The sequence below is a fragment of the Ruditapes philippinarum genome, unplaced genomic scaffold (genome assembly GCF_026571515.1).
Source record: "Ruditapes philippinarum isolate M1 unplaced genomic scaffold, ASM2657151v2 ctg2686_1_1_1_1, whole genome shotgun sequence".
Lineage (NCBI taxonomy): Eukaryota > Metazoa > Mollusca > Bivalvia > Venerida > Veneridae > Ruditapes > Ruditapes philippinarum.
This window is the reverse complement of record NW_026860174.1, coordinates 26,450-44,100: the sequence shown is the minus strand read 5'-3', so window position 1 is coordinate 44,100 and position 17,651 is coordinate 26,450. Positions and strand designations below refer to the sequence as shown.

The 17,651-nt window shown below is 30.8% G+C and overlaps 2 protein-coding genes across 2 annotated transcripts; both read left to right on the top strand.

Moving 5' to 3' along the window:
- Window positions 1-3,049: 3,049 nt before the first annotated feature.
- Window positions 3,050-6,937, top strand: LOC132759129 (serum amyloid A-3 protein-like). Its single transcript, XM_060750851.1, has 4 exons — window positions 3,050-3,161; window positions 4,135-4,403; window positions 5,255-5,365; window positions 6,644-6,937. Exons 2-4 carry the CDS (start codon window positions 4,171-4,173, stop codon window positions 6,786-6,788), a joined length of 489 nt encoding a protein of 162 aa, XP_060606834.1. The 5' UTR covers window positions 3,050-3,161; window positions 4,135-4,170; the 3' UTR covers window positions 6,789-6,937.
- Window positions 6,938-10,646: 3,709 nt separating this feature from the next.
- Window positions 10,647-17,615, top strand: LOC132759133 (serum amyloid A-5 protein-like). The gene is made up of 5 exons (XM_060750855.1): window positions 10,647-10,793; window positions 13,974-14,206; window positions 15,200-15,310; window positions 16,395-16,526; window positions 16,840-17,615. Exons 2-5 carry the CDS (start codon window positions 14,004-14,006, stop codon window positions 16,859-16,861), a joined length of 468 nt encoding a protein of 155 aa, XP_060606838.1. The 5' UTR covers window positions 10,647-10,793; window positions 13,974-14,003; the 3' UTR covers window positions 16,862-17,615.
- The last annotated feature ends 36 nt before the right edge of the window (window positions 17,616-17,651 follow it).

Below are 17,651 nucleotides of genomic sequence, written 5' to 3'. Positions count from 1 at the left end.
TGTTGCAGGCTCGGTTTGATCGAGTCTGTTCATGGACGGTACTGTAAAGTGCAAACTACCGTCCACGCCCCCTAGCACGCCTTAAGCAGAATTCAACATTTAAACATGAAATGGTAAAATTTAGAATTTTGAAACATCTGCAGATGTGTTCATACGGCGGTTATCATGGAACCTTCAATGTGACACTTCCGTGCCATTCCATGAAAAGCGGCGTATAGTCCCCAATTACAAGTACACAGGAAAAAGGAATAAGTGTAAATAAACTGCTTTGGTAGGTTTTCTATATGCAGATATTATTTTAGATAATAAAAATTTAATTAGAAAAAATTCTATTAGAAATTATGCAGCAATTTTCAAGTCTTCTAATATATCATTCTGTAATGCAAAAAGAAATCTTTCAATTTTTAAACTGTTTAACTGCTTCATTTTTAAATACTTACGTCTGGAGTTTGTTATTTGTAGGGGGGTTTTTTTAGAAAAGGAAAAATTATGACGTTGTCTTATCTAGCTCTTAAGAGCGAAAAAAGATGTAAAATTACCATACGATACACTTATTCCTATCTCATTTAGCCATTTGAATAGATTGCTCCAGAAAATGTCTGCAGTTTGCCAGTTCCAGAACAGATGCTTTATACTTTCAATATCCATGCAGCAACAACCACAAAGACTTTACTTGGTAAATTTACATTGAAGGAGAAACGTGTTTTTGCAATGTCCCTGTGTAAAAATTAAGTTGAAACTTTCGTAAAATATTATCTTTGAAGTGTTGCAAACGTTTCGTAGATACTTTGCCATTGAAATTCTGTTTGGGGAAATTCATTTTTTCAAATTTATTTGCAATGTTGTCACAGTCTCATTTGCTCTTGAATCTGTGTTAGCTTTTTACTGACATTGGACGAGACGATTTCTTTTTTTCTGTGATACTAAAAGTGCTTATTTCTACAGGCAGTGTATTATATCATGTTTTCATTCTTTTGGTATTGATAAAGTTAGTTTGTAAAATTTAAATATCTATGTATTAGGAATGTTAAAATATTTTTTCAGCTGGTCAAAAGATTTAAATTGTTTTATTTTAGTGTAAAAAATAGCTTTAATCTTAAATGTGATTGATATTTCTACATTAAGTTTCCATTTTTGAAAAAAAATATATATAAAGATTCATTATTTTTAATTGTAAATTTTGCTAAATAATTTGGTATAATAGATTTTGTGAATTTTTTTTTTTTTTTACTCCATGACCGTAGTCATGTTTTAATTTTAATTTCTGTATATTCATTTGTGTTTAGATTACTTTTGAATAAATCGGTTCCACCTATTTAAAAATCCTCTTTATTATTTCTTTCACAATCCATAATAACCTTTTGGCCTAGATTGATTTAACTGAGTTAATAAAAATTTGCAAGTCTTTTATATCCAATCAATCCGATCATCCATATTCAAAGTTTTGTATAGTAATAACTTTCTCCCTTTTTGAGTACCGAATAGATTCAAAACAGTGTTGTGTAATTGTTTCCATAATTTTATCACTTAGAACTTTAAGGCGAAAAAATTACCATTTGTTTCTCTGCATCTATTTTTATCTACTTTAGATTGATTGATTTATTCTCAAAATCCAATTTAATTATAAAATCACATTTAGAATGGAATGTTATGCATAATGTTGTTGAACATTCGAATGTACAATTTTTTTCTACAGTAAATTAGATCATATAAGTTATTTAGTGAGTCTATTCTGAGAACTGTACATTTCTTGTAATTAAGTTTTAAGAGCGGAAATAGAAAAATGTCCAAATATGTACATGGTTGATACAAAGCGGTCAAATATACCATTTAATAGTAAAGTTGCATCGTCAGCAAAGAGGCTATTTTTAATTCTACATCCTTTAATAATTTTGTTTTGTCTAATAGCTTTTACAGAAATTCAATTTCTCAGATAAAAATGTACGGTTAATTGACAGCCTTGTCGTACTCCTCTTTTAATAGACATTTAATAGGCCATTGAAGAATTTGCAATTTGTGGGTCTTTGTTAATTAATTCAAGCCATGCCATTTAGTTTGTCCAAAGTTAAAAAAGATCTTAAGTTTTAAATACGTAATTGTATTTTTTGTTACCGATTTTCTTTTTCCAAACTCAACAAAGAATAACAGTCCCGGTTTATCATTCTTGTCTGCATACTTTATCACACCATAAAGTAATCTCATATTTTCACTTATTGCTCGCCAGTTTGACAAGATTTATAAATTTTTAAATGGTTTTATGGTTAAACATTGTGCATGTAAGTTGTTCAAAAGATAACAAGAAAAGCACTCATCAACTGATCTCTAAAATAGATCAAAAATATTTTTGTTTAACTCTATACAAACAATATTACTAAATCAGAGCAAAGTATCAATAAAATGTGTGAAATTATTTACATATATATAAACACATAAACGCTCACGCACGCACAGATATTTCCTATGTATTCAATGTTAATCGATATGGTTTCGAATGGTTTAACGTTGCGTCTAATCGATATTGTGTTTTTGTCATAGGGTAACTAATTATTAATAAATAAAATATGAAGAAATTCTGGTTGTTGTTTTCAATCTTTAATCCTTAAACGCAAGTTGGGTCTTGTATTAAGACAAAATTTCTCTTCTCACACCAAGTTATTCAAACCTGAGTCATTTAATAACTTATGGTCCCGTTATCATATTGCTATACCCTTATAGTAACATACATCTTCCTAGGTTTTCATATGCTTAATTTGTAATTGCTTTTTAAATTGTTGTTATTAATGGTAATTAATCTTTGAAAATAGGTAAACTACAATACCCTAAAATATTTATAGACCTGTATTCACGTATATCTTTACTTGATCTTTGTTTACGCGTATTTGTTTATCGTACGCACGAGATAAATAAAAACACACACACGTCACCTTTGTGCCACTGTACATACGTCAAAATGATGCAAAATAACAGGATGCATTTTTTTAGTTTCCACTTTATGGCTGTTGACAACTTTTTAAACGTAATTTGAATGACAATACAAATTTTGCGCATAACAATACAATATCCCTAAGGCAATTAAACCTGCAAGACATTTCAAAATATAAATAGTTAAAGCTGATTTAGCGTTCAATCCGACAGGGAAAAACATTTGAAGGAGAAAACAGGTACAGGCATTTAGTATTTTACAATTGTATGATAATCAAAACCGTAAAACTATATTTTTTGTATGATACAAAACATTTATCAAAAAGATTATCTTTTAGATTATATATATTGATAGAAACCATAACAATTTTACAATTCGAAAAAGGCACAGTTGAAGCATTTATCAGAATAATAATAAATAATAATAATTTTAAAATCATATAGGATATAGATGGAAGGAAACCATAACAAGTTCACAATTTGAACATGATTGCAACAGCTTAACTATATTTGTTTGATACAAAGCATTTATCAAATAAAATAACTTTGGAAAGCACTGTGTTTGGAGAACAATTTGTAAATAACATTTTGTAAGAAAAATGAAGAATTTATGTGATTTAAGGAGGGGTGTAACCCATCGAAACATTACAGGTTGGTATGCAACAGATAATAACTTTCAAATCATATTATTATTCCAACAAATTGCATTGTTATATTTAAAAGATCTCTATGTTTATAATGATGCCATTGTGTAATGCATTTACAGCCTAAATTATCAAATATTCGACACAATTATTATTCCTATGTCAACCATTTTAACATGTTTTGCTTATTATTATTTCATTTGCCCTAAAGGTAATAACTTTCTAATCCTAAGCTATATTCAACTCATTCATAGCAAATTGCATTTTGTAAAGCTTAATAAACATTACTTTATGAAAAGTTTTATATTGAGTTCTTTAAAAAATAGTAAAAATTGTTTAATATTGAATTTATATTAAGGTCATAATCGATACATGAATATATTACGTCATTTATATAACAAAAAATCTATTAAATCAGAGGAAGATCTGTAATTCATCTTATTAACAATATCTGTTTTTACCATATCCACACGAAATCGAAGTAGTTAATAATATAACTAACGTGATGGTTATGTGTAAAACTGTTGCCATAAATATGTCACGATAAAAAACTAATTAATCATTATAGTTCATTTTGGTTTCTTGACGACATCATCGCTGAAAGATGTTCATTAAAACGAGGGTGACAGACATGGCTTTTATATTGCTGCTTTTCGTGACTTTGAAGGTTGCTGCAGTGCAATTTGAGGCGACTTTGGCAGTAGACCATGAAAGCAGCAGCAGCAGCAGCGGCGGCGGCGGCGGCAGCAGCAGCAGCATCGGCAGAGCATGGCAAAGAGCAAAAGATTATGTTTCTGGTGTAATAAATGGGGCGAAAAAAATGCAAAGGGCTTACAAGTAATATTTCAGTTTTAGTAATTTTACATATCTTACATTAATACAGTCTAAGTTGTTGTGTACATGAAGAATATACTGAAATCTTATTTATCATGTTTTGTTCTAGTTTAATGCAGTTTAGCATTGAATTTATGTAAATTTTGTTTGATCGTTTTTCCAGTCACATCTACAATGCAATAGGGATAGACATTGTTAGAACATTATTACTCTTTGGTGGAATTCGAACCAATTAATATGAAGACAAAGGGTCTAGTATACATTTGTCCGTGAATTCAACGTCACTTATTTCTATTGTGAAACTGACATGTAGTCAAAAAGTATATGTACCATTTCATGAAAATTCCAATTAAGCAATCTAAAGAGTTCATTGTCTGTCTCTGCTTTATTGCAATCAGACTAAAGTTCAGATTGTATGTTTTTCATATATACCGTACAAACGGTGTGTTATTTTATAGCTGATTTTAATCAGATTGTTTGTAAATTGTGAACTAATGAGCATATTGCTTTAACTTCACTATTTTCACTTGACACTACATCTGCATTTGGACAGATTCATAGGCACGTTTGCCAAAAAAACCCGGTACGTTTAAGTCAACTGCATGGAATTATGGAGCATTTCGGTGATATGATTATATCCGCCAACGCCATCTTCGTGACAAATTTGTGACTGTTGCACCAATTTCGCAAATAGATCATATCAAGTATTACAGTAGGTCGAGGCACAGCCATAAATCGGTTCAGAGAACGGGAAGTTATCTGCTATAGACAAGACAAAATCTTATATAATAAGTATGAAAATGGATTCAGTTAGTTATCAAATCAAAAATACATTAATGATTCTATTTTTACAGTGACATGAAAGAAGCAAACTGGAAAAACTCTGATAAGTACTTTCACGCAAGGGGAAATGCTGATGCCGCTACACATGGAACTGGTGGGAGACATGCGGCGAAGTTCATCAGGTACTCTTGAATCTTATAACACTTATAAATGTATTCTCTAAAATACTCTCACTTTTACTACTTATCTGTGTAATACGAACTTGAGAGTAACACAGCTTATAAAAAGATCATACTGATTGAGCACTGTACATAATTATAATGTTATAGCGATGCACGACTGAGTTGGAGCAGTGAATTTCGTACAATACACATTTCGAAAGATGATTTTCGTGCAAGACAACTTTTGAATCATGGATTCCATGCAAGTCACCATTTGAATCATAGAAATCGTACAAGGCATTTATGTTTTCCGAATAAAGTATTGGTAATGTTGTTTGACCATTTTGTTACTTTAAGAGGCTAAATCAAAATATCCCTAAAATTTACCAAAATGAGAGGCTGTCTTCAAATGCTTAAATTTTCTTAAAAGTTTATTGATTTATCTCGTCAAAATTACTTTGATCGTGAATTTTTTTTTCATAAGCCTGCCTTTGAAATTATCAAGTACCATATTTGCAATATTTGTCATTTTTAGTCCATAATAAATATATAATTAAAGTGAAACACCCTCTGTCCATGACGGGTCTGAGAAATACCTAAATAATGTTTAAAGACGAAAGGGGTAGTATTTAAATAACCGTCTAGATAAAAGCATGTTTAACTGTATTGATGATCTTTACTTCTATACTTATTACATTTTTGGATCATCTTATCGCAATGATCATCAATAATTGTGAGAAACATTAATCGAATTGGTTTATTAGAGGTTACTGGATGCGAACCTGTTTCGCTGCAACAAAGAAAACAAGATGTGCCGCCTTAACTTTAAGCAATATTTTCAGTTCAATTTATTTTTTCGCTTAATATATTTAAGACAATCGTATCTAGTTACAATTTTAGTTTTTCATTTTTGACAATATATAAGCTTTTAGGTCATTAATATATAACATTTGGCTTAACACTAGTGCATGGTCGATGTCAAAATTGGATAATTAAGAACCTTTTTCACTGTGTGAGCATTGATCAGTTGAATGTGTCCAGCTGCTCAAAGGTTGAAACGGACTCAATTTTTTTCGGGATTTTTTTACTCATGTAAAGAGATAAATTATTTTTACAATCGTTCAAGTAATGTCCACTTTAAACTTGTCAGGAGAACAATTTCAAAATTGAAATCATTTAGACAAACACATATGTCGCCATGATATTAATTCTTTTGAAATCATAATTTTTCGTATCAATATGTAATATGTGAATATATACGAGTATAATTTCACAAAAATAAAAATGCATAATTTTCAGTGATGCTCGTGAAGCTTATGGATTTTTCAAGGGTGACAGCGCCGCGGACAGAGCAGCTGATCAAAGAGCCAATGAGCATGGACGTAACGGAGGAGATCCGAATAAATATCGTCCCAAAGGACTACCAAAAAAGTACAAGAAATAAAACGTCTTTAAAGACCATACTCACATCGTATGCACTGTTTACTTGTATATTTTGACTATGTGCAATATTTTGCAATCTCTGTAATACATCTATTATCTGATCTGTTTGTATGCTTTACTTAGAATAAAAGTGTTTTTCATGAAACGTTACCTGTAATATATCCTTTAATTCATATGCAACTGAAGTTTATAGTAAACATAAGCCGAAAATATTCCTGTATATGAAATAATGATTTGCGTTGCAGAACATACATTACTTATTTGGTATAAAAGTTTAGATAACTGTACACATGTCATTTGATTTCAACATTATAACTTCCTTGACCATAGTTAATTTCCTTGACCAATTAAAAACACACCAATTAAATGAGGTCGACCTTACTACAAGAAAGAATCACCAGGGTGAAATTTAAAGTATCATTTAAAGTGAAAGTTGTTTCCTGAGGAATTTTATGCTAAAGACAGCCTTAAGTGTAACTCTTAGATTGAATTCATTCGCGCTGCCTGGGTCATCACATTGAATTTATAATTAAATACTAACATAAACTTTTTTTTGAATACAACTGATTTAAAACTAAATTTAAAAATAAGAAGTAAAAACAAAAATGTTACCCGCTATAAACAAATAAACCTGATATTTATGTAAATATATATACAATATTAAAAGAAATTGTTGAAAAAATGCCGATTTTCGGTCATCATAAAAATGTACACATATCTTCATAACGACCGTCCTCATGGTCGATTATGGATATTATGGAGAAATCCTGTAGCTTATTTTACCATTATCATGGCCGCTTCCTAAATTAACAAGAACTGGTGTAACACAGGAAACATGGCCATGACCCAAGTAGGGTTCAAACTCACGATCTTAAGCTGAGAGACAGACACTACAAAAAAATCATAACCCTTGAAAAAATATGGTCATTAAATCGTGACGACAAAAACAAGCATGTTCAACTTAGAGTTCGTAAAATAAATATAAATAAAACATTGCAGCACGGTTTCATTTTAGTTGAACCAGTTACAGCATTGTTAATGCGAACCTTAATTGATACGAATTTATCTAATATAATGAATTAAGATTAACAGCTGATTAATTGTGTTGATAAAAGCAACAACAAAAAAGATACAAAATAACAGTAGAAACAATACAACTGAAAGGCAGAGAAAATTTTATTTAGAGCAAAAATGGAAAATAATTTGGAAATAAGAAAATATGGGCAGAACATCTTCTCCTATGTGATGGACATAATGTACTCTAATTTAAATATGAACATTTTATTACAAATTAAACATGAAAAGACATCAGATGACCCTGTACATATGTCATAATCACAAACATAAAAGTGCCGTTTTTATTTACGAAAACGTTTTCACTCAGTAAATTAAAAGCAAGAAAAAAACATCCAATTAATGTCGGGTATTTAACATGAGAATACCGTAGAGCGATATCTACTCAAAAGTCCAAGGAAAAACAAAAAACATATTGCAAACAAGTGTTATGTTGTATTTTTCAAATGTGTTTTTACAAACCACTTTTGGTACTTGATAAGTCCTTTTATCTGTCATGAATCCTATTGGTGACAAAACAATTTAACGATTCTGAATCATCTTAATGACTGTTGTCAAAGCTTAAAACTTAAAAAGGAAGAAAGAAACATGACTTTAAAATTGATTTTTCGTGGTTAAATTAAAATCTTAAAGTCACCTTTAGTCTATGAAATAAATGCAAATTTTCCTCTGAAGAAATTGAAAATGTTTGCTTTATAATGTGTAATTTATTAAGAGCAGGTTTAGAGACTTATAACGCAAATATAGCAGCATTGAAGGTGAAATAATTACTCATCAAAGTTGCAAAACGTACTTTGTCTACAATACATAATATTGCTTGAATTTTGACCCGCAAACAAAAGGTGAATATATACAGCTGTAATCATGGGCAATGAATACCTTTTCGGAAACTGTAACGGAGTAACAAAAAATAAAAACGTTCGAGTTTTAAGAATAAAAACATTTTTGGGTTAAACTCTTAGATTGCTTGTGGTAACAGATTATACCCTACCGTTCGACCAGTGCAAACCAAGAACAAGAAAGACATCCGTATCGTCTCATCATTATCTGAACTGTTCGCTATTCAGTCAGTAGTCTTTTAAAAGGTTTGTCTAAAATGATCAGTACTTCAAATGTGTCAATCTGGAGTGTAGACTTTTAGTTTTATATTCTTTGACAAATAACTTATTCACTTACCTTGGAAAAAGAACATAGAAATTGATGTATAAAAATTGATAAGAAAATTGTTATAGGCATGGTGAAAAAAAACGAGTCAACGCTTATACTGTGATATATGTGTTTGAAAAAAGTAATCAAATATCTATAAAAGCATCTTGCCAATACGGGTCAGATTTGGATAGCCGGACGTCTGATAATCACACACTTTTGTTTACATATCGATAAGTCTTCTTTTTATTGGTTATATTATGTAATTATAAATCTGACAAATGAGATTCCGAACAATATTATGTTTATCAGGAAATTCAAAATGCACAAATGCGTTCTACAAGCCAGGAAGATAAAATAAACATATTTGATTGGACATAATAAACATGCTAAATTGTCATTTCGACCATTTTGAAGTGTTTCATTAGTCATCGATTACTCTTATAACATCGAAAACTAACTAATTAATTGTTATATGTCATTTTTGTATCTTAAGAATGAGAGTAATTGACATTCCAAGTGTTTTGCTGCTTCTTGAAAAACATCTGTTATCTGTATGCTTTACCTAAACAAGATGGCCTTGATGGCCCTAGATCACTCACCTGACCCATCGAACTCATCAAAACAATTACCTAGACATGCATTCTGACCAGGTTTCATGTGACTTCAAGAGTGTGAATCCATATTTGAGCAGTGTGACCTAGTTTTTTACCCAGGTGATCTATATTCGAAATTGACCTAGAAATCACCAAAACAAACTTTCAGACCAATTTCCAGGTTACTTGGATCAAAACTGTAGCCACTAAAGTGTTAACAAGATTTTTTTTTTATTTTTAGCTCTGGTGACCTAGTTTTTCATGTGAGATGACCCATGTTCGAACTCATCCGAGCTATCACCTAGACAAGCATTCTGACAAAGTTTGATGATGATTGAGGCAAAATGTGACCGCAAGAGTGTTAACAAGGTTTTTCTATTTTTAGCTTCGGTGACCTAGTTTTTCATCCGAAATGACCCATGTTCGAACTCATCCGAGCTATCAGCTAGATAAGCATCCTGACAAAGTTTGATGATGATTGAGGCAAAAATGTGATCGCTAGAGTGTTAACAAGGTTTTTCTTTTTATCTCCTGTGACCTAGTTTTTCATCCGAGACGACCAATGTTCTAACTCATTCGAGCTATTAACTAGATAAGCATCCTGACAAAGTTTGATGATGATTGAGGCAAAAATGTGACCGCTAGAGTGTTAACGAACGGACGACAGACGACAGACGACGGACATATAACGATCTGAGCTAGCTCAGGTGAGCTAATAAAACGCAATTGTTGTTCTATATCAGATGAAAGTAAATTATATAGTACACATATGCCGGAAAGTATCCTGCATGTAGAATAATGAACTGCATTGCAAAATGAATTAAATATTCTTCATTTTTAACACTTTGGTTCTGTATTCAGATATTAATTACTAACTTTTGTATTGAAATAGAAATTTCAGACTAAGTTGTACATTTAAAAGATGATGCATCGATATGTGCAAGAAATATCTTTGTTATTTTTCTTTTTTTTTTTTTTCATTTTGTAAACCGTTCTTGCATCAGTCTCAAGTTTAAGTAGTCACTTATATGAAAGGATTTTAACACCGTAACTTCCATGATCTTAGTTTTGGAAAAAAAAACTTTTATGATGAGGTTGACTTGACTACAGGGAAGAATCACCAGGAAGCAATCGTCAATTGTGTTTCAATTGAAAGTTATTTCTTGAGTATTTTGATTTTATGTACAATCGTAAGTGTAGCGCTGAGATTGAGTTTATTTTAGCTACCCGGGAGTAGAAATAAACGCTAACATTGTTATAAGTTATTCGGACTTCTACAACACTGACACGGGTCAATGATTAGCAAAAGTCACTAAAATATGATATAGGTTCCACACAAAAGTCTTAAAAATCTGAAAAATAAGTCTGTTTGGGCTTTTTCAAAATTTGTATAAATTTTCATAAATGAATTTTCTTCTGGAATTAGAATTATATACTTGACATGAATACATAGTATTAATGGACATGGAATACAGAAAAGGAAGACTGATACATAATTTGTTGAGAAATATTATTATATTGTATGTGTTTTTTTTTTCAAAACCAAAGTTTAGGCTCCTTTAATAATCGATGTAGGTTCCACGAGTGTTATGGGCTTTTTTGTTTGTTTTTGCTATTTGTTTTTATTTACTTGTACTGGCTAATATATTTTGTTTCAGATGTTACAACATATAATCACATTTCAAATGAGTTAGCCTTTTTTTTCATTAGAGAGAATTAAATGGATATTAAATATGAGCCAACATCAGATTCCACGATAAAAAAGAATGAAAGAAAACAATTCATGAATTATATTTATGCTCAATTATGGAAAAATATTGTAGCTTTTTAACCATTTTCAATTCCGCTTCCTGCAATAAACAAGTACTGGTGTCATATGAGGAAACATAATCATGACCTGAGCGACGAATTTGAACCCTCGATCCTTGGCTAATTGACTAAAAGAATCCCAACCATTGGCAATATATTATCATTAAATCGTGGCAAAAATGATGTCTTTTAAGCCGCCAGTTTGACGATATTAATAATTTTTTATTTGGTTTAGGAATCCGAGTTATTAAACCTTGTTCTTGTAATTGGTTGAGAAAGTTAGTTTCAAATGAAGAAAATTAATAGATTTTATCAAATCATCTTACACAAAAAGTGTTTCTAAATCAGAGCAACGTATCAATATAAAATGTGTGAAATTGTTTAAGTTGCTATTACCAACAAAAAAGTCTAAGACAGAGCATCCTTTAGTCATGATTTACATATAAATTAGACACGCATATATTGAAATAACATGTATATGTATGCATTAAACTTATTTAATATGGCTTTGAATGTTTTAACATTTAATGTCTAAAAAAATTATGTTATTCTGTAAATAACATGATGCATTTTATTACTTTAAATTTTATGGCTTTTGACAACTAATAAAATTGTTAATTGGATGACAATACAGATTTTGTGCATTACAAGACAATATCCCCAAGGCAAGTAAACATGCAAGACATTTCAAAATATGAATAGTTAAAGTTAATTATTTAGCGTTCAATTCAAAAGGAATAAACATTTGAAGGAGAAAACAGGTACAGACATTTTACAATTGTATGATAATTATAACAGTATAACTATATTTTTGAATGATACGAAACATTTATTATAAAGATTATCTTTTAGATTATATCTATTGATAGAAGCCATAGTTTTTTTACAATTCGAAAATGTTACAGTTGAAGCATTCATCAGAAAGAATAATTTTAAAATCATATACGATATAGATGGCTAGAAACCATAACAAGTTTACAATTTGAACATGATTGTAACAGTTTAACTATAATTGTTTGATCAAATAAAATAACTGTGGAAAGCTATCTGTTTTGGAAATCAATTTGTAAAAAAAAACATAGCGTAGGAAAAATGAAGAATAATATGTTGATTAAGAAAATAAACTGCAAACTCTTCGATCAAGAAGGGTTTAACCTCTCGAAACGTTTGAGGTTGATGTGCAATTAACAATAACTTTAAAATTGTATAAATTGTTAGAAAAATAATTATTGGTAAACAAATTCATTCAATGTATGAACATATGTTGAACAATTAACAAAGTTAAGGATATGCAATAAGACTTATATAGATTGATAGAAACCTTAACAAGTTTACAATTTGAATATGATTTTTAACAGTTTAACTATATGTTTAATGTCATTTCATGTAATTTCAGGCAATTTTGTTGTTATTAATGCCTCCGAGGGATCACTCTCTACATAGATTTTTATATTCTGACCACATAAGGTAATAATTTTAACTCATAAAACAAGAGTTCCAACAAAATCTATTATTACATAAAAAAATCTGGAAACAACGTGATTCCTTTGGAAGCATCAATGATCCCGAAGGACCAGAAAAATATTACAACACTGAAGTGAAGTATGGGGCAACTTTTTACAGCTGCCACACAGCACTTGACACCAGCTGTTGTGAAGTATAAAAATCTGGAAACAAAGTGATCCCTCGGACGCATTAATCACATCAAAATTAGAAGAGAATTGCAGACTCGCTTTGATTGAGTCTGTACAAAAAGGGATAATGAATAGCGCAACATCCCTCACGCCCTTTAGCACCGGCTTGAGCGGTACACAATTCTCAGCACTCAATTGTGTTTGCATAAATGATCCCGAAGGACCAGTAAAATGTAACAAGAAGATCATTTTGTTTATAATAACATCATTTGTGTACTGCATTTACGTCGTAAAACCACCTCCGTGGTCGAGGGGTTAGAGTCGATGACTTCTAATCCAGTTACCTCTCTGGCGTGGGTACAATCCCCGGGAGATGCTTTGGTAGTTTAGCGCGGAGGAAGGTAGTCTAGTATTGGTGTAACTCTCCAGGAACGATGGGTAGGAAACTACCCGCCTATATGACTGAAATACTGTTGGGAAAAGGCGTTAAATGAAACAAACAAACAAACAAACAAAATTTACGTCGTAATTTATCAAATCTTCGACAAAATACTTTTATTCACATTTCAACCTTGATCATCTTTTGTTTATAATTATTTAATGTGTCCTTAGGGTATTATTTTCTAATCCAATGTTAATATCACTCATTCATAGCAAATTGCATCTTGAAAGGTTTACTAATTCATCAAAATGCAATTAATTTTGAATTCCGGAAAAATAAAATTAATACGTCATTTAATTATGTAAGAGGAAAAAATGTATTTAATGAAATATATAATCTATCTTATTTACAATTAATGCTTTACTTTATTTGCAGGATATCTTACTTGCGAGTAAAATATTAATGTGATAATCAATTGCTAAACTGTTTATATGCAAATATGCCACGATGAAAATAAACTAATTAATCGATATTGTTCCTTTTAGTTTCTTGACACCAACATCTTCGCAGGAAAAATGTTTATTAGAATGAGCGTGATTGAGATGACACTTATATTGCTGCTTTTCGTGACTTTGTCAGCTGTTGCCGAACAGTTGGACGCATGGGGAGAAGGCGGTCGTGACATTAGCAGCCAAAACAGTAGGAGCACATGGCAAGAAGCAAAAGATTATGCTTCTGGTGTAATAAATGGGGCGAAGGAAATGCACAGGGCTTACAAGTAATATTTCATTCTATGTAAATTAACTTATCTTACATTCATAGTCCTAGCTGTTGTGTAGTATGTAATAAAATTTGATTTAATATAATGTTTTGTTCTAGTAAAATGCAGCTTAACAATGATTTTATGTAAAATATTTTTGATCGTTTTTACCAGTCACATCTACAATGCAACAGGGAATCGAATGAAGACTTCTGCAGTCAAAAGCACTTTTACTCTTTAGTGAATTCGAACAAATTAATATAACGGATAATATAAGGGTCTGGTATACATTTGTTCCTGAATTCGTATAAAGTGAATTAAATGTCACTTATTGTTTTATGTCAAACTGATATATGTGGGCAAAACGTGTAGTGTTTAAATTGTAAACGCAAGAGCATATTGCTTTGAAAATGTTGCAGGCTCGGTTTAAATAAGCCTGTTCATGGAAGGCAGTTGTAATTGCAAGATACCGTCCACGCCATCTAGCACCGGCTTAAGCAGTATTAAACATATAAACATGAAAATGAGGAAAATTTTAATTTAGAAACATCAGCAGATTTGTTCATACGGCGATTATTTTAGAACTTTCAGTGTGACACTTTCATGCCATTCCATGACGAGTGGCGTAAAAGAATGTTATGTAATAAAATGCGTTTGCCCTAAACGAGAAAACAAGCGGTGGAACCAAATAAAATCTTTTGAATTTTGAAAGGGGATTAGAGTTTATGTTACTTGCATATATCGAGACAAAACGTCAAAAGACAAATTTCAAATCTCAATGTTTTCACTTGGCATCATACGGGTATGTTTGCTAATACAGTACGTTTAAGTAGACTACTTGGCATCATGGGGCAACGCGTTGAAATAATTTCATCCGCCAACGCCATCTGCATGACAATTTGTGACAATTATCGAGACATAGCTATAAATCGGTTCAGAATCAGACAAAATTATGATACAATAAGAATGTTTTATCAAATAAAAATACATCTATAACTCTATGTATTACAGTGACATGAAAGAAGCAAACTGGAAAAATTCTGATAAGTACTTTCACGCAAGGGGAAATGCAGATGCTGCTAAACATGGAACTGGCGGACGACATGCGGCAAAGGTCATCAGGTATGTTTAAAATATGTATAAGAATTTTATCCTACCCCACTCATTTAAAAGCTTGTTTGACAATTTTGCTACTTATAGAGGCTTATTCAAAATATGCCTAAAACTAACCAAAATGGGAGGCTGTCTTGAGTGTCCGCCTAAATTTTCTTAAAAGTATATAGATTTATCTTGTAAAAATACTTTTGACGTGTAGTTTTGATACAATTAGACTTTGAAAATATTAAGTACCACTTTTATTATTAAATTTCGCATTTTAGTCAATAAATACCTATAATAATTATATGATTAAAATGAAACACTTTTCTTTCGACGAGGGGTCTGAGAAATACATAAATAATGTTTAAAAAAAGGGGAACAAGATTTAGTATAAAAGTAATATTTAAAAAGTCCTATAGGTAAAAGCATTTTCAACTAATATCCTCACTACCATACTTATCACAATAAACATCAATAATTGTGAGACAAAAAAGGAAGTAATTTAAACGAACTGGTTTATTAGAGGTGTACCAGATGTAGAACAATTTGGCTGAAACAAAAAAGAAGAAAAAAATACACGAGCCACATAAACTATAAGCACTTCTTGCAATATTTGCAGTTACATAAGATTTGCAGTTCAATTTATTTCTTCGCTTGATATTGAAATAACATTAAAAGACAATCGTATCTTCGTGTATTTTAGCTTTTCATATTTGACAATGTATGAACTTTAAGGTCATTTATAAATATAATTTAGATTAATACTGGTGTATGGTCAAGACTGGATGAATAAGGGCCTATTTATCTCTGTTAGACACTTGGTCATTTGATCCAGTTACTTCAACGGATCACTTTTTGGGAAAACGTTTTGTTCAATTTTAAGCTTAGAGATTTGGTTGTTTTTTGATAGTCGTTAAATCCATGACCGCTTGACAAAAGATATGCATTCAAGATTTAAAACATTTATCAATATTCCCGATAGAAACATTTACATTGTATATGTTTATTAATGGTATGAAATATTAAAATCTTATTTCATATCAGTATGTCACATGTAAGTGTTTATACATTGTATAATTTCAAGAAAATATAAATGTATAATTTTCAGTGACCTCCGTGAAGTTTATGGATTAATCAAGGGTGATAGTGCCGCGGACATAGCAGCTGATCAAAATGCCAATAAGCATGGCCGTAACGGTGGAGATCCGAATAAGTATCGTCCGGAAGGACTGCCCAAAAAGTACAAAAAATAAAACATCCAAAACGCGTTTTTGCTACCCACTTACGAAATATGCAATGTTTACTCGTATGTTTTGATAGTGACATATTTTGCCAACTCTGTAATAAACGCTTTTTAATGAAACATAAATTGTAATATACTGTTGTACAACGTTCATTTACAAGTGAAATATATGGTATACATAAGCCAAAACGACTCCTATATTTAAACTATGGAATTGAAAAATATCATATTTATCAAACAAAAATTACTTAATTTGTTCCCATTACTTACTTTGGACATTCTTTAAGGTTTTCGTTTTTCTCTATTTTAGGTTTGTTTTATCTAAAACATGAAATCTAAAACATGAAAGAGCATTTCATTTTACAACCTCTATTTGCATCATTCTCATAAGTAGCCAATTGCATGGAAAGCTTTCAACATATCAACTTCCTCGTTAAAGACCACCAATATGATGAGGTCGACTTGACTACAAGGAAGAAGCATCACGGTCAAATTTAAAGTAACACTCATCAAGTGTGCTTTGATTTTAAAATTATTTCATGAGGAATCTTCATTACTAATGATTTATGAATAATTTGAAATTAACATTAATTTTAGTTGACGTAGACGAAATAAAATAAAAAATAAAAAAAAACAATTTACAAACCCATGCTAGGCTATAAAATCGTGCACTGCAGCAAGGTTTTAGCCGTGGTTTCAAGTTTAGTAAGGAGATGAAATGTTACAATAAGCTAAAATAAATATTTTTATCAGATGTGCATGTAGTACCAGTCTGTTATAAAATGGCTTCAACAACTTACACTTTTAAATAAAGTCAGTACTGGACCCTGTTACTGAGTTTTCAAAATTTAAAACAGGAGCATACAGTTTGGAGCAGACCTGGAGATGTTAAATTGTTCTCAGACTTTTGAACGTCTCACTTTCTATATCTAACAGACTTCAGAAAATATCTCAAAATCAACAAAATCAAAATTTGGAGGATATATCTACCAAAGTTCAATAGGTAAGCGAAACAATGTGCATTGGAAACATCTATTTTAATGTTTACTGACATAGTGTTATCTGTTTCATAGCATTGTTAAGTACTATAGTTACTTGTTCTTTTGCATTTTTCACATTGAT